General features: G+C 43.0%; 1 protein-coding gene across 1 annotated transcript in view; it reads right to left on the bottom strand.

Annotated features, from left to right (window-relative positions):
- Nucleotides 1–8,791: 8,791 nt before the first annotated feature.
- Nucleotides 8,792–17,881, bottom strand: part of LSM6 (LSM6 homolog, U6 small nuclear RNA and mRNA degradation associated) — a 16,711-nt gene continuing 7,621 nt past the window's right edge. The window contains exons 3-4 of the mRNA XM_019534438.1: nt 13,709–13,822; nt 8,792–11,820 (exon numbers count right to left, since the gene is read on the bottom strand). Of these exons, the coding sequence (XP_019389983.1) occupies nt 11,786–11,820; nt 13,709–13,822 (149 nt within the window). The 3' untranslated portion in view covers nt 8,792–11,785. The remainder of the gene's footprint in view (nt 11,821–13,708; nt 13,823–17,881) is intronic.

Here is a 17,881-nt window from a genome sequence, read left to right as displayed (position 1 = left end):
CAATACTCAGTTGGACATCTGCTTCATTCTTTTTCCCAGTAGAGGTAGAGGCCTATATGGAGGCAGCTAGCAGAGACTCAACATACCTTAAAAGGATGCAATGTTGCAGGGGGGAGGGATGGTTGGCAAGAAAGGAGAATAAGCAGGGGAATTCCTTTCAGCTACTTTAGTTGAATGAACAAGTCTAACCTCCAAAATACAAGTTTGTAAATCAAGAACACTATTTGAATCCTGGCCTGCTTTTAAATGTCCAGGTAGCCCCAGTGACCAAGGGTGCATTTTTTCATTCTCTTCCTGACTGACTGTAACCTTTTCCTTCATGCAGTGACTCTGACAGTTATTCTCTATTCACCTCCAACTTGGATTAATAATGGACTCTCTTTCAAGCTTGCCCTGAAAACCATTTGGAAATCAACCTGCAGATGCAGAATGTGGCACACCCTTCTCTTCCGGGAAGTAGCGCTCCCTGCATTTTGTGGTCTGCGCCAGATTCCCAAGTGTTCCCAAGTACAAATCAAGGTGCTGGTTTTGAATGGCATTACTATTAAAGCTTTGAAGGAAAGCAGTTGTTTCCGCAAATGAGATGGAGAGATGATCTCATGCTAATTCTGTTCTCACCTGAAACTATTTTATCCTTTCCCAGTGCCTAAATTCAGTGATCATACAAATATACTGTAAAGCCCATTTTACCTTTTCTTTCAGTGGCTGCAATGAAGTGAATGGGGTGAGGGGAAGGAAGTCTTAGGGTACGATCAGACTGTTTTTGTAGCACTACAAATGTATTCTCAAATGGAACAGGACTTCTACATTTTGTAGTGTTGTACACAATGTCTGTCCAATGCATCAGTGCTCTGAGCTGCTGTCCTTCCCTCCTTCACTGCCTATTGATGACCACCAGCCTGCCCTGTCCCCCACCTCCCTACTTTGGTTACTGACAACTTGCCTGCTCACCTTTCCTAGTACTGGGAGACAGCTTTGGTCCTTCCTACCTGCTTGCCTTTCTGATGGCAATGGAGGAGTGGGCATGAGTTGCAGCTAGCAAGGGATGTGAAGGGTAACAAGAAAGATTTCTACAAAGTATGTTGGTAGCAAGAGGAGAATCAGGGAAAGTGTGGGTCCCTTATATAATGTGGGGGAGGGGGGGCAACCTTGTGACAGAGGATGCAGAAAAGGCTGAAGTGTTCAATGCCTTTTTTGCCTCCATTGTCACAGGCAAGGTCAGCTCCCAGACTACTGCATCGGGCAGCAGTTTGGAGAGGAGGTGAGCGGCCCTCAGTGATGAAAGAACAGGTTAGGGGCTACTTAGAAAAGCTGGACGTCCATGGGGCCAGATGGGATGCATCAGTGTGCTGAGGGAGTTGGCTGATGAGATTGCAGAGCCATTGGCCTGCTTCTTTGAAAACTCATGGCAATCAGGAAAGGTCCTGGCTGCTTGGAATTGGGCATACTGCCTATATTTAAGACAGGGAAAGAGGAGAATCCAGGGAACTACAGACTAGGCAGCCGTACCTCAGTCCATGGGCAACTGGTGCCACCTTAGTGGGGGGGCTGTCCCCCTGTGGTTGATCGCCAGGTGGCTGATTGCTGCAGCTGCTTCCAGAAGTGGCTGCGGCAGCTTCAGGGAGCGCAACGGCGCTCCACTCCCCGTCTGGTGCTTGCAAGGGGGGGCATTGGTGCTCCTGCCTGCCCATCACCTAAGCAGCGAGTGCAGGCAGTCAAGGCATGCACCAGTGCTCTCAGGGGTGAACGTGCACCCCCTACACATCGCCACTGCCTCAGTCCCTGAAAAAAAAAAAAAATCAAAGAGCAGATCCTCAAGGAATCCTTTTCTAAGTACTGGGACGAGAAGGTGATTAGGAGCAATCAGCATGTATTCATCGCAGGCAAGTCATGCCTAACCAACCTGATTTTCTTCTGATGAGATGACTGCTCTGTGGATGCAGGGAGACTAGTGGATGTGGTATACCTTGATTTTAGCAAGGCTTTTAATTGGTCTCCTATACCATTCTTGCAGGCAAGCTAGGGAAATATGGGCTGGATGAGTGGACTGCAAAGTAGACAGAAAACTGACTGGAGCATCAGGCTCAGAGTAGTAATCAATGGCTCGATGTCTAGTTGGCAGCTGGCATCAAGTGGAGGGCCTCAGGGGTCGGTCCTGGGACTGGTTTTGTTCAATGTCTTCACCAATTGCCTGGAAGATGGCACAGAGGGCACCCTCAGCAAGTCTGCAAATGACACCAACCTGAGGGGAGCAGATACGCTGGAAGGTAGGGCTAGGATTCAGAGTGACCGAAACAAATTGAAGGACCGGGCCGAAAGCAATCTCATGAGGTTCAACAAGGGCAAGTGCAGTCTGCACTTAGGACAGAGCAATCCCATGCACCAGTACAGGCTGGGGACTGACTAGCTGGGCAGCAGCTCTGCAGAAAAGGACTTTAGGGTCACAGTGGACAAGAAGCTGAATGAGCCCACTGTGTGCCCTTGTTGCCAAGAAGGCTAACAGCATACTGGGCTGCACTGGTACGTGTGTTTCCAGCAGATCAAAGGAAGTGATTATTTCCCTCTATTCAGCACTGGTGAGGCCACATCTGGAGTAGTGTTCAGTTTTGGGACCCCCCACTACAGAAAAGACGTAGAAAAATTGGAGAGTCCAACCAGTGGCAACAAAAGTGGTTCGGGGGCTGGAGCACATGATGTATGGGGGCAAGCTGAGGGAACTTAGGTTATTTAGTCTAAAGAGGAGACTGAGGAAGGATTTAATAGCAACCTTCAACTACCTGAAGCAGGGTTCAAAAAAGGATAAAAGACTGTTCTCAGTGGTGGCAGATGACAGAACAAGGGGCAACAGTTTCAGGTTGCAGCAAGGGAAGCTTAAGTTAGATATTAGGAAGAATTTTCTCATTAGGAGGGTAGTAAACCACTGGGACAGGTGACCTAGAGAGGTGGTGGAAGCTTCGTCCTTAGAGGTTTTCAAGACCCAGCTAGACAAAGACTTGGCTGGGATGGTCCTGCTTTGAGCAGGGGGTTGGACTGAATGACCTTCTGAGGTCCCTTCCAACCCTCATTTTCTATGGTTCTAATGATTGAATTAACTGACAGGGTCCCACCTCCACTGGGAGCAGCAATGGGGAGAGGAGATAGAAGAGTCACAGAGTTAAGCAACATTTTAGCCTTCTTGGCTGGAAGACAAAACTGAATGCTACAAAACTACTGTGATAGCATTCCAGCTGGGGTGGTGGGGGCACTGCACATCTATCCATGCTTATAGCGCTATATTTTTAGTGCTTTGAAATGCTGCAGAACTTGTAGCTCTGCAAATGCCCTTCTGCTTTTAACCAGTCATAGCAAATATGCAAATGCTTGCATATCTGCCTTTATTACAATTTTTAATCTCCTGAATTTTGTACAAAAATGAGTACATGTATCTAATGATATGGATGGGAGCATTTTAAATAAATCAAACCACATTTAGAGTTTGCAGGGAGGAAAGAATGCTATTTTCCCTGTGAACTTTCTGACTGCTAAGCTCAGCAAAACAACTACACCAAAATTTATTTTAGCCATGAATGAACCAATCCAAATACTATTATTTGATAAAGTTCAGGCAGCATTTAAGTTACATCCTCGCTGATGTTTTAAGCACTTAAAACTAGATTCAAATCTAAAATTAAGGTGAGCATAGTTGCACCTATCACATAAAAACCTCTCAGTAGGAATAAGCACAGACAAACAGCAATCTAAAGGGAAGAGCAGCAGCAACTGGCAACCTAGAACTGTACTTTGCTTGCTCTCCTATTAAACTAAATAGGAAATGTGTACGATTTATTTTGATGAAACTTTGCAGGGTAACCATATAAACCATAGCATATATAATGTTTGTTATAATTTTTTGCATGCAGAGCTGCCAGTACTCCACCATTGTGAAATCCAATTCTTGGCATAGACCAATGGTGCTCAAACTTCTGGCTCCCTGGACGGGGGTGGGGGGGGGCAGCTACAGGGCAGTTCATAGGCCAGATCTGGCACTGGATCCAGCCATATGCTGTTTCTGGACACACGCTGGCACAATTTAGTGTGTTGGGCCTCATCATCCAGCCCCCGGGACTGTCTACAGGTCCAGAAATTTGGCAACAGGAGAGTTGCAACTAGTACTGCCACTGCTCCCTCACCACATTTTGGGACCTATAGGAAGAACCACAGGCTGGATGATAAGGTCTCACAGGCTGGATCTGGCCCACAGGCAGGAAAGTGAGCACCCCTGGCATAGACTATTCCACCATAATTTAACTGTGCACTGAAAAAAAAATTAGATTACAAATTTTGAGAGTGTAAATCAAGTGTGAAGTGATGCAGTGCTTCATCCCTAGATCTACAGAGCCTGGTACAATAACACTAAAAGAGGTGTGAATAGTCTTGTCACATTAAGGTTAGCAATTAAAAAGTTCAACATGGTTCAGAACTCTGCTGATCAGGCTTTTTTTAGCATTTAGAAACATTTAGCTGCTCTGTTTATCCAACACTTCAAAACAGCCTCTGGATCCTGAAGTTCCACAAGCTGTTCATCGCAATGGATTTTTTTAAGATTAGATGCATAGAAATTGCCAGACTAGACCAGACCAGCTCACCTACTCCAGTAGTCTGTCTTTAATATCAGCCAATAACTACTTCATGGCGAGGCACATGATGAACTTCCATATAGTGCAGGGGTGGGCAAAATACAGCCCATGGGCTGCATCCGGCCTGTGAGACCGTTCTGTCCGGCCTCCAAGGCCCCTAAAAAAATTTAGAAAATTAGTATTTCTCTTTCTTTGGCTCCTGTAAAAAAAAATGACAGGAACCAGGGGCAGTAGGACCCAAGGGAAGCCCGCCTGACCTTGCTCCCCAGGTGGAAGCCCCAGCAGGGGCTTCTGGCCTGGGACCACATGGCTGCCCCGGCCAGGACCTCACCTAAGGAGTCTGGAGAAGAGTCCCCTCACCCATCTGCTGGCCAGCACTCCCTGCTGCAGTCACTCACAGCTCCAAACGGGCTGCAAGCAGCTGCAGTGCAGGGCACTGGCCACGGGGCTGGCACAGGGCCACTTCCCTCAGCACCACCTTGTAACCCGCCTTTACTGCCAGCCTGGGCTCCATGCTGGCTCTGGGCTTGCCCATTGGGGCTGCGCATGGTGGCAGCAGCTACAGCCCCCCTGCTTGCCCCACTGGGCAGCGTTTACTGCTGCTGCCCACCTGGAGCTCACGCACTGGGCAGCCCAGAGGCAGTGGTGGCAAACACTGCCCGGTGTGGCAAGCAGGGGCTGGGGGGGGCCACAGCCATGTGCAGCCCCAACAGGCAAGCCCGGAGCTGGTGTGGGGTCCAGGCTTGCAGCAGGGGTGGGTTACAAGCTGGTACTGAGTACAGGGGAAAAGCGGCCCCTTACCCACCCCATGCCCAGCACTGCACTTGCTCGCAGCCTGCGTGGGGCTACCTATGCCTGCTCAAAACAAAATGAAGGCAGGAGGTACAGGGCAGGATGCCCTGCTTGTGCCCCTGCCCCCCAGCCTAGGCTCTGTAGCCGTCAGCAGCTACCCAGAACCTGGGCCAGCTGCAAACATCTGCTGCCTCTCCACCCTGGCCCCTGCCTGTGCCTGCTCAGGACAGCAAGGAGCGGCCACGGGCCAGTGGAGGGGCCACTTTTCCTTGCACTCAGCACCAGTTTGTTCCCTGCTGTGGAGCAGGGTGTTGGGGCTGCATGCTGCCCCTGCCTGAACCACGGCACTGGGAACGCGTGAGTGCACAGGGCCCGCACCGGGGTCCTGGGGCCAGCGTTAGCGGTGCCCAGAGCAGGGCAGCAGGAGCACAGGGTTGGCTGGCACGGGCTCTATGCAGCCAGGCCAGCTCCCCCCCTCCCTGCTGGTGCAGTCCAACCTGGCTCCACAGACATCTGCCAGCCTGTGCTCTGCTCTGGGCTCCACCAGTGCTGGCCCTGCAACATTGGTCCCAAGATGGTGACAAGGGGGCAGGGCACCTGTCAAGGGGTGGGGCTACCCATGCAGCCCTCAACAGCTTGCCAAAACTAAGTGGTCCTCTGCCCAAATTAATTGCCTGCCCCTGATATAGCGGATATACAGTATTTTCTCACATACAACCCACACCCTTTTTTTCCAAATAAACAGCTGCTGGAAATTGGGGTGTCCATTATAAGTGAGGAAATGCAGTAACAGCAGCTTCTTTCAGTTAAGCTTGTCAGGCAAAAGCAAAAGTAAGTCTCCATGTGATCTCCAGGGGCTACTCAGGAAGCAAATGTCTTTTTCTTCCCTTCATTCCGCCTTTCAAAAATGAGGTGCATAGCTTAATTCTGGGGCATGTTGTATGGGATATGATATATGCCAAAAGATGCATAGGGAGGGAATTTCTTCCCGACTTCTGACAAGTAATGGCTGAGCAGCCTCAAAACTTGACTGTTTATAATCAGTTAAAAAATTAATTAGACAATGTCTTGGTCTACATAAATGATATATTCTTCCTTGAATCCTACCAATCTTTTGGTTTCAAAATCCGTGGGAGCTTCAAAGGACAATTGTGCAAAAAAACCCAACCAAACAAACAAAAAAAACCCTACTAGCTTTAATTTTGTTGTTCCTGTTTCACTGACTTTCCCTTGTGCCTGTATTACAGGAAGAGTAAACAGGAGAGCCTAATTTCCTTTCTCCAGACCACTACTGTTTTGTCTCATGGTTTTGGGTTTTTTTTGGTTTCCTTTCTAAACTAACCTGTCAAGTCATTTGTTATTTTCTTTTGGGGAACTGAAGGCCTAGAAATACTTCTATCTCCTTATATAATACTTGAACCCTATTATCCTGCTCAGTCCACTAAGACTTAATTCCAGTCACTACACACAGCAGTCCAGTTGATTGAGTACTGTCGCCTTGTATCTCATATCACAGCCTCGTAACATTCTCAGTAGTGTTTTTTCCCATTCCTTTTGCTTACCCCTTTACCCTCCCCAAGAACTTGTGTCCTTTGTCAGTTATTATCAAACAGCGAGCAGAGGTTTTCATTGAACTGTCTGCGATGATTCCCAAACCTGTTTCAATAGTGGCTTTTACAAGAAGGGAACCCAGCAGGAAGACAATATAGATCAGAGACCAGAAGTACAATGTGCTCCCAGCAAGCAACGCCATTATTTAGAAGGATGCAGCTTTCTGTAGTTTTAGCTTCTGGGTGGGTTTAATACACAGTCCAATATAAAATGCAACACTGCCGCCTATTTTTTTACTTGAAAAACAGGCATGGTTTACCAGCAGCAAAGTCAGGAAAATGTGCTCACAATCATCTACTGAAGCATAGATGGAAAAAAGCCTGTTGTGGTCGTTATTACAGCAGTTCTCACAGCAATCTCCAACTGTGAATTCCAACAAATGGCAGGCATACACCTTCCATAGGATGTTACAACCAGAAGAGATGGTGAAGGCAGTATCTCCCAAACAGCATTGCCTTTTGGGGATTAAGTATTGACCAGACAGCTACCAACCATGCCCTAATCTCAGCCATATGCTGGGAAAGGCACTGGAAATAGTAATGCAATGGGGCGATGCAAGGAAATGTTGGGGGGGGCGGGGGGGGGGGAAGGACAGGGATTGGAATAGTGCCAGGCAAAATTTTATATTCTACAGTGGTTTAGTAATTTAAACAAGCCATTAAGTCACACTTTATATTTCATGAAACTTAGCTATCAGGTTGATAAGTCCAATAATGTTGTAGGCCTAGGCTTTTACACAGCAGATTACTTTCACTCATGATCTACCCACAGCACTTACCTTTTAGCCATTACTAGATATTCCATCCATTATGCAGAACGCACATCTCATCTCAATTCAAAGAAAAAAAAGTTTGGAAAATGAATTAAAAAGCCTTTTTACTTGCTAAGGCCAGAGACCGGGATTTTAAGTTCTTTTTTCAAAAGCCAATGACAACATTAACATTTAAATCTGCAAAGGCAAAAAGCACCATCAGCAGTGACAGTGCTAACTGTAGCAGGAGAAAAAGCCCATAGAAAAATTGTGATATTTTATTTTAAGCCAGCTGCAGGCTTCAGATGGTCATTTTGCTTTTGACTGCTGCCAGCTCCAACTCCCTCTTCTACCTAGTAAATATGTAGCTCTTTACAAGACTTTTTCCACTGCTTTTCCTTTCTCTCTCATTTCTGGAGATGCAGTACACCACAGCTAACTTACCCGGCTTCTTTTTAAAAACTTGTGGGAAACAGTGCTTACATGAGATTTGGGGGGGGGGGGGATTAAAAAAAAACAAAAAAAACCAAACATTGCTAGTCACTCCTAGAATCTAACTTTGAATAAAGAGTAAGGAAGAAAGATGATGTAGCACATCCTTTTATTCTATGTGTATGACTGAGCTTTAAAAAGATGTGGGCTGTTCCTAAAGCAGGGACTTCTTTTCCCGCATTCATAATTCCCATGTAGGCATATTCAGCATTAGTCCACAGAAACCCAAAACTGATGAAAGCTAATCTAGGATGTTAATTCCAGAGAAAAAGTATTTCCTTTTATATAAAAAGCAAGAGAGTTTAGTTCAGTGGAAAATGTCATTCCTTGTCCGGTTATAAAGGACTGTAGTATTTTAATTTAGTTATTTAAATTTGCAGTGCTATTATTTAATCCACAAAAGTCACACTGCTATTTTTTCCTCACCAACTCTGATGCTGATTGTCATTACAATTTAATACAAAGGATTAGCATGTTAGTATTGAGAATCAGCAGTGTCTCACAGGGAAGAGTTGTGCAGACTATTTATTCAAACAACAAAAATTATTTCTGTTGGTGCATGCACAACTCCATACAAAGTATCATTATAACTTAAGCATTATAAGTATTAAAAAACAATAATCAATTTAAGTGAGCCATTCTGGTCTCTTTCGTATGTATGCTTGTACACATGTTCTATTTTCCTTCTGCCCACAGAAGACGCTCATATCAAATTCATAAAAAAATGTAACAGTATGTTTGGGTTGTGTTTTGGATGTAATCCTGAAAGCCAACTACCCTTGCCTGATTCACTTGCAGCTGGGATTTGCAGTGGTGTAGACCATAGCAGTTTAACAGACGCATAAAATAAATCCAAGGTAGACAAATGCACAAAGTAAGTTCCATCCTACACACTTGAATTCCTGGTAAAAGACCAGGACGACGTTCACCAATAGCTATTTGATTATAAAGAGGGAGGCAAAGGAGAGATTGGATGAAATATTTCAGAAATGACTAAAGGAGGCAGGCATCCCATTCCCACTGACTTCTGGACACTTCTGTAAGGGTTACTCTGAAAAAGCACTTATTTAAAAAAAAAAAACAACGCCAATCAAATTGAATGTCTGTTTGAACATCATAACCATCTCTCTCTCACACACACAAAAATGCTTATCCATTTATCTCCTCTACTATTTGAACATGACAGTTTTTCAGTACTTTGGAAAAAATGCTGCCTGTTTTATTCATTTCCAGTTCTAGAGTACATAAGAAAATGTTAAGATGTGCAGAGTATCAGCCAAGTGCCATTTTGATGTCAGACAACTTGCATGATTACAAATCATTTGTCCTGGTGACATTTCAGATGTAGTGGACCATGATTAAAAGTTAATCCAGGGCCAAGTCTATATAGAAATTGGACTGCAATTACAGAATTCTATATATGCAATTACCAAAATGGAGCTTCAGTTAAATACAATAAAAAAATAAAAGCTTCATGAAATGTTACAGATTTTGTGGGGGATGGAAAAATAATACAAAACAAAACCAAAAACCCACACAAACAAAATTAGTTACCTTGAAAAGCAATTTCAGTGAATGAACGGACACAGTAACCTGCCAGTTCCACACACATTACAAAACAAATGAGAAACTGCATGCTCCACTTGGAGGCACATCCATTTTCTTCTTAAAAGAAGTCATTTACAGAAGAGCAAATTGGTGATTTGTACTTGCATGCTGGACCCTTTTCAAGCCCTTGTCAAGAAATGATAAATTATTGAAGCATATTATAAAGTGGTGCCTCTTTTTGCGTGGTCTGCAGAGCCTTCTGAAATATTTTATGTAGAAAGGTTAACTATTAATTGCAAAATAACTGTTTTGAATTATTCCTTGGTCTTTAAAGGAAGAAAAGAAAGAGAGAGAGAGAGAGAGAGAGAGAGAGAGACCATGCCTTATTCTCCCATAGGTAACTGAAATATTACCATTGCCTACTTGCACCAAAAACCTATTATTATTTGAGAAGTATGCGCCAACACTGCATTCACACAATTGTCTGGTGCTCATTCAACCACAGCTCAGAAATGTGTTGTTCCTAATGGCAGCATAAACTGCTTGTAGAATAAAGCAGAGCTTCAGAAAAAAAAAAACCTCATTAACAAATTGGTTAAACAACCTCAGCATGAAGCATATTACCCCAAGTGATAGTCTTATGCTGATCAACAGGAAAGCATTTTAAGCACTGGAGTGTTCCAATCTTGATTTTCATCAGTATTTTAATCATTGCAATAAAACATAGTTTTAATTCTGAGAGAGAGAAAGAGGGGTGGAAAGTATGTTAAGCTAATAAGGAGCCCTCCAAAACCTCACTGGTCTTTGATTTAATCTCTCAGAGTTGCTGTGGGATACAAGCAAACAGTTTTGACTTCCCTGCTTGCATAGCGATTCCTTTCCTCCCAACATGCACCACATGCTAAGAGCTTGATATCTATTTGTTCACATTTCTGGTTGGCACGTAGCTGAAGAATGGGTATATGTGTGTGTGGTGTAGGAAGAGAACAGCGAGTGGAAATAATGCAGACATGAACAGAACATACAATGTGTGTTTTATATAAACTAGAACCCACATGGAGACTAAACAGCTTCATCCGTTAAGCATCTAAAAACAACCAAAGCTTCAGATGTATTAAAATAAAACTCAGTGTTTTAAACTCTATTTTAAAAACTTGCACTGGTAGAGAGAAGACACAGGGAAAAAAAAACCAAAATACAAAAGTAACTGCAATCTGGAATAAAGTTGCTAGGATTTGAAGTGACTGCTGGCTGCGTTGGCATACCAACTGAAGAGCTTTTCACTTGTGACTGACTTCTATAGCTGGCACAGTGCTAACCCTGGGGGCTTTTCTTCCATTTGATTCAGTTCTTTCCCTACCCCCATTGTTGAAGTGTCAACGGTTACATCCCCCGATTCAAATACACAATTCAAGGGGGCTTTTTTTGGCTAATTTAACCAGTCAGCAGCTGAACTTTTTACCCTGCTGATTCTTAGTGTAGCTTGGAATTTAAACCTGACCTTATTCCCCCTCTTTCAAGGGATAGGTTATTTTCACCAAGCCATTCACATTTAGCCAGGAGGAACTGAGGAGGTAATTTTGCCAATGCAACCAGATTATAATGCATGGTTATTCTCAAACTGCAACCAGACCAAAATGTTCCGTTCAATTAATACTGCAGCAATAAATATTCTCCATTCTCTACCCCACCCCTACACACTTATTTCACTTTGTTCACAGTGGAACAAAGCATTTCTTCAAAAATCAGGCACCCAGAAAAACATGCAATTGTATTTCTTTGCATTAAAAAAAAAAAAAAAAGCAACATCCTTCCGGTAGTAGTCACTGTGGTATATCTGGCTTCACAGCACATGAAGAAATATTTAAACAGCTGTATTTTTCAACCAAAGAGCACTAGCTACAAATCAAACAGGTCTCATCATTCAGGGCGAAAAAAAAGTTCTTCAGTACAAAATATCCCTTTTTTGGCATCTTCACATCCTCCTCTTCTGTGTGCTTATGTACAGAACTGTGAAAAGGAAGAAGTGGAACATGTTTCAGAATTCTAGTAAATAAGGTGCAGCAATCTGTTTACCCAGAACAGCCCATTTTCATCCCACCAGTTAAATAAAGATGTAAAAAATCCCATTTAACACAAAACCAAAGTTAGTTTTTATAGGAGAAATCAGGAAATGTAAAAGTTAAGGTTCCAACAGCAATATTAAAAAATTAAGTTACACCTATGTAATATTTAATAGGCTACTTTTTCACAATAAATATGTAGCTTCATTTCTGTAACTACACAAAAACAGACCCTGTCTACAGAGAGGAACTCTATGGGATTGGCTTTTGGAACAATCTCCTTTCTCTTATCTACAATGGCAAGGACAGGAAAGTGCAACTAGCTTTTAGGATGCTGAGATTAAGGATGTCAGAAATAACATGCTCTTCCAACAAACAGTTCAGGATTCTTACTTTCTCAACCAAACATTATTGCAAAGTTCATTAAAAAAAAATTATGACAATTATGACACATCCATCCACTTAGCCAGTACCAAGATAATGCTATGTTGCTCACTACCTTTTAGAAAATGGTTTACTCTGAGGTGGAGGAATTTATGGTAGTTACATCTTGGGTGCTCAGTATGGTTAATAATGAAATATTTTACACGTTCTCAAACTGCGATCTCGTTTCCCTGCTCAACCTATTCTCTCAGAGCTTTCACAAACCTGCCCTGTTCTGAAGTTAAGGTCATAACTTCCCTTGAACCAAACTAAAAGAAAAAAGATTATATCTATTTAGATAGGTCTGTCTGTCTGTCTGTCTGTCTGTCTGTCTTACACTCCACCCAGCATAAATATAAAGTATTAGTGTTAATAATTATTGTCATCTTCCTGACTGATGTTAACATCGCTACCTGCAAGCACATTTTTAAGTATTAACTTCAGGACAGCAAATGTAGCCAGCACTCAGAACTAGATAACCATTCAAGAGGCTGGAGCAGTACTATCTGCATCTATATAACACCATAAATTTATACAGTGCTAATTGAGCAAGACATGGTAAACTGTTCTGCAGGAGATATTTGGACAGACAAAAAGTACAGGAGAATAGAACTGGTGAGAAAAGTGCTGCCAGTTGTGAGAACGAGATCAAAAATGCAGGTTTTCCAAGGGGTCAGGAAAGAAAGGGCTCTCTCCCAAGAATTCAAGACATGCACACAGACACGCAACTGGCCAGAAGTGCATCCAGGACAGCCCTCACTGTCCACCCCTCATCAGCTTCCTGTATGTTTTTTGCAGGGCCTCTCGAGTTAGAGCCCCTGGCAACAGGCTGTGGCACAAGAGAGCCAGACAGAGTTCACTGCTGCTGAGAAGAGAAGTCACCTCTTTTGCAGACTGTTTTCAGTAACAAAAAATAGTGTCCCCCCTCCAAGCAGGGTAAATTCCAGCTATTTTTCCTGCCTTGCCTGCTACCACTCAACAGGACAACATTTCCCAGGATGCCCTTCCCTTGGTCGCATCCTCCTTCACCACTTCTGGAGCTGAAACTGGAAAGTTGCAAGAAGACGGAGAGTGGGGGACAGCAGGGTAAGACACCCCCCACCCTTTAACGAGTGCCCAGGATTTGCACCCTGTTCACCCACTCATCCCTCATGCTATTGCATATATAAATTAAAACACAAAGCCAAGCAAGGGAAAGATCCAACATGGATCTGTAAAGGGGAAATTAGGAACTGAACACATACACCAGGTAAGACGGGGGGGAGGGGAGGGGAATCACCCAGGCTTTTAACATAAGAATGTCGATGTGGCTACTGACAGGAAACACCTAATTTTGTCCTTACAGATGCCTCAGATTCAAAATTGCATATATATAAGATTTTCTAATTCAGAGTATTCCAGGGAAGAGTTACCATTGTTGCCTCGGATAAATGCATCCCCATACTTGTTCTTTAACTGTCCATTTACATATTCTTCTGTCTGTTCCAAAGCTATGTTCATATACCCATCCAGACAAGCCAGGACACCTGGAGACAATAAAAGCCAATTAAAAAAATATTTAAAACAGATTAGATTTCAAAATTACACAGTTAACTGTGAATCTCATTGTCTTGTTCACTGAACAGACCACACTAAAACCCACATTTTCTCTGTAGAGAAAATCTGATTAGACCTATTAAACTAGGCACTAGACTGAAACCCAGGACACCCAGGTTCTATTCCCTGTTCTGTCACTGATCTGTTGGGTGACTTTGGACAAGTCACTTAATCACTATGCCTCAGTTTCTCCACCTATAAAATGGGATAGTGATACCGAATACTTCTGTACAACACCACACTATACATAGATGAAAAATGACATATACATGCAGCCTATTCTCAGCCAATTAAAAAACAGGTCAACCATGAATAATGAATAACTGTCACCAACCTCATCACCGATAGAGCAGCAGCTAGCTATTCAGTCAATGACTCCTGCTTTGAAAGCTGATATGTAAATGAACAGAAGCACTACCAAAAAGTTTCAGGGGTATAAGTTGTAGTTGTGTTGGTCTAAGGACATAGGCAGACAAGGTTCTTTGAGTCAATCTGATATCTTTTTAGATCGACCAAAATAGTTAGAAAAATTCTTCTTTGCAAGCTTTCAGGCTCAGCCTGATGAAGGCTGTTTGTACCTGAAAGCTTGCAAAGAAGAATTTTTCCAACTATTTGAGTTGGTTTAATAAAAGACATCGAATTTACCCAAAGCACTGCATCTACCAGAAAGTGGTGTGTTAAAGTGGAACCTGTGCATCTTAAAATGGAACTTCAGATGCAACTAGATAAACAGAGAGGAAGGTTATACAAGAGGTTCAGTTTTTCATCAGAATGGCGCGTTGGAGATGTATCCAAAGGGTAATCAATCTTATAAAGGGTATCAGAATAGGCCAGGTTTAAACAAAACAAAACATCTGGGTCTGGTATTATTCAGTATCTTCATTAATAAAAAGGATGGGACTGGGTACATGTTTAGCAAATCTGCAGATGATACCAAGTTAGTGGAGTTGCAGAAACTCTGGAGAGGAGGGCTATAATTCAGAATGACCTTGATAAAATGGAATCAATTAAATGAAATTCAACAAAGACATATGCAAAGTCCTGTACTTAGGATGAAACAATTTTATACACAAATACAGACTGCGGGACGACTGGTGAAGCTGTAGTCCTGCAGAAAGACTTGGGGTTAATGGACCATAAGATGAATGAGCCAACAGGATACTCTTGTTGCCAAAAAAGCCAACAGCACATTGGGTTGTATTAGCAGGAACATCACTTGCAAATCAAAAGGAAATGATCCTTCTAATCTATTCAGTATTGGTGAGGCCTCAGCTGGATTACCACTCCAGTTTTCAGCCCTGCACTTCAAGAAAGATGTGGACTGGTTAGAGTCCAACTGAAAGCAGCAGAAATGATGGGAAATGTGACTTACAGGAAATATGGCTTGCAATGGAAGACTGAAAAGAACTGAGATTATTTAGTCTAAAGAAGAGAAGACTGAGAATTTGATAAATCCTCAAATAACCAGAGCAGGGGTTCTCAAACTTTGTGCTACGGCAACTTCGAGTGCTGGATGGCAGTGGTGGGGGACAGGGAGTTCGCACACATTAGCCACCTCAATCCACCCTTGCCCACCACCGCTGCACACTGCTTCCCCGCAGTACCCCCTGAGAAGTTTGCAGCCCCCTTTTAAGTTGCTTACAGTTTGAGAACCCCTGATCTAGAGGGTGGTTATAAAGAGGATAAAAAAATAGATTGTTTGTGGCTGCAAGGGATAGGACTAAGAGTAACAGCCTCAAATTTCAGTAAAATTTAGACTGGATATCAGGAAGAACTTTCTTACTAGGAGGGCCATTAGGCATTGGAAAAGATTACCTAGAGAGGTTGCAGAATCTCAGTCCTTGGGCATTTTTAACAGCAGGTTAGACAAGCTCTTGACTAAAGGGACAATCCTGCCTTTCAGGGGCTTAGATCAATGGCACTCAACCATTAGGCCTCATGGGCGGCACAGAGCCAGATCAGAGCCCACCCACTGGTACTGAGGCCCATGCCACCATGCATGCCCAGTCTAACTCTCAGGGGCATGGCCTGCAGGGATCTCCATGGACTTGGGGGAGGGCTGCAAGCAGGATGACAGTGACAGGTGATAGATTTGGGCCAGGGTCAAACAACCCTGGACTAGATGACCTCCTGAGGCCCCTTCCAGTTCAGTGTTTTTTCCTATAACACTGAACTGGGTCCTACAAGAGGGGTTCACTTCTGTGAGGGAGTTATGGAAGAGAAGAAGGGCCATAGTGCTCTATTCACTATTTAAATTTACCTGATGAACAAATTATTCAATTATGTAGAGGGAATGAACTGAATGTTAAGAATAACAAGTGCAAAAATATACACATGCACACACAAACAAGAGAAGCCTGAACTGTAACTTGGGAATTATTGGAAAAATGTAATTTTTAACTGCACATACTAAGGGAAGTAGTAAAGAGGTCACCTTACCTTTCCCACCCTGAGGTTCTTGTATCTTTGTTATCTAAATCTCATCTTTGCCTTTTTGGATGATAATGTCTTTAGAATTAGAACCATACTTTCCTCTCTGTTTGGAGGATACCCAGCACTTCTTGGGTCTAGCACAAGCTAAAATAATTATAATTTAATTGCATAACTGCCCTATAAAATAGCAATGTGGAAAAATATCTGGGCAGAGCACTCTCCTCTAGGACACATTCTCACTTCTCAGCCACATTACTGCAAGACCGTCCATTAAATAATTGGGAATTTAAAGTCTCCTGCCAACTTTTATGGTTTTAGGATCGTATTTTCCCGTGTTTTTCTTTCCTCTATTTCTACACAAACAGGAGACCTTGACTGGCTATGCGCAAAAGGCTTTAAATGAACAAAATGGAAGTCAGAACTCCTTTTATTCCAGCTGTCTTCTTTCAGTTTAGTAATCTTAGGGAAAAATAGTTCCCAGAAAAATTAGGCTTAAGTGGACAGTCTCTCTCAAAGGTATCACTCAGCAGATACTAAATAGTAGTATTTGCACACCCAGAACAAAAGAGGCTGTGAATTCAGACTTGTTTACTTCTCTCCTTTCCCCTTCCCTTTGTATTTTCTCTCTTCTAATGCCACAACTAGCATTAAGTGTCACGGTTACCCAGCCTTGCTTTTGTGCTGAGTATGAAGTTTTCCATACATGCTCACATGAGTACAGGCATGCAAATCATGCAGTTAAAATGTACCAATTACGATTGTGCATTTTCAAGCCCTCTCTCCTTTAATATGCACATTCATTTGGCAACAAATCAAGATATTCTGCAGTTATACAGCCACATTTGCAAAACAACATACAATTAGCAACACTGTCTAGAAGCAGAAATAGATACAAGAGCCTGAATTCCTTTTTTTTTTTTTTTTTAATATTTTTAAAGTTTTTGAAAAAATACAGCTTGAATTAGTGTGGGAATGAGGAAGTTCTGTATTTTTTATAGGGATAAAGCAGGTAATCTGAGTGCATATAACCTGCATGACCGGGTAGCATTAAATCAAAGGGAAGCAAACAGGAAACAAAAGGATAAGACTTCTGAAGTGAACAATAGTTTCTGCTTCTTGGATCTTAGAGTCGGGCCTAAGGGGATATCAAGCCATTAAAGGATCTGGTCTAGAAAAGGAAGCAGAAGGAGTCTGTAAACAGAAGTTGGAGATGAATCTGGTGGGAGATACAGAACCAAGGATTACCTAAGATCCTCCCTAACTTTATACAGTTGGTTCAATAAAAGAAGTCATCAAAATTAAAAAGCCTTGCTTGGCACATATTTCATGGACCACCACAGCAACTACAATACAGCTCCAACCCCAGAAAACAAGCTACAGCAGTTTGGTCCATTTCCAGCAGTCCAGGGAGAGACTCAGTGGTCATGTCCAGACAAGCATGGCCATGAGGTACATGGTGTCACAAACGCATCTGCAGCACCACATACCGCAGGTTCAGATGTTCTTTGCGCTGCAAGGGAGAACTGCCTGTGCGTGTGCTACTCCGCTATTTCCCC

Source organism: Crocodylus porosus, unplaced genomic scaffold (assembly GCF_001723895.1).
Source record: "Crocodylus porosus isolate Cpor-Errol unplaced genomic scaffold, CroPor_comp1, whole genome shotgun sequence".
NCBI lineage: Eukaryota > Metazoa > Chordata > Crocodylia > Crocodylidae > Crocodylus > Crocodylus porosus.
The sequence above is the reverse complement of the archived record's forward strand: the minus strand, read 5'-3'. Positions and strand labels throughout refer to the sequence as shown.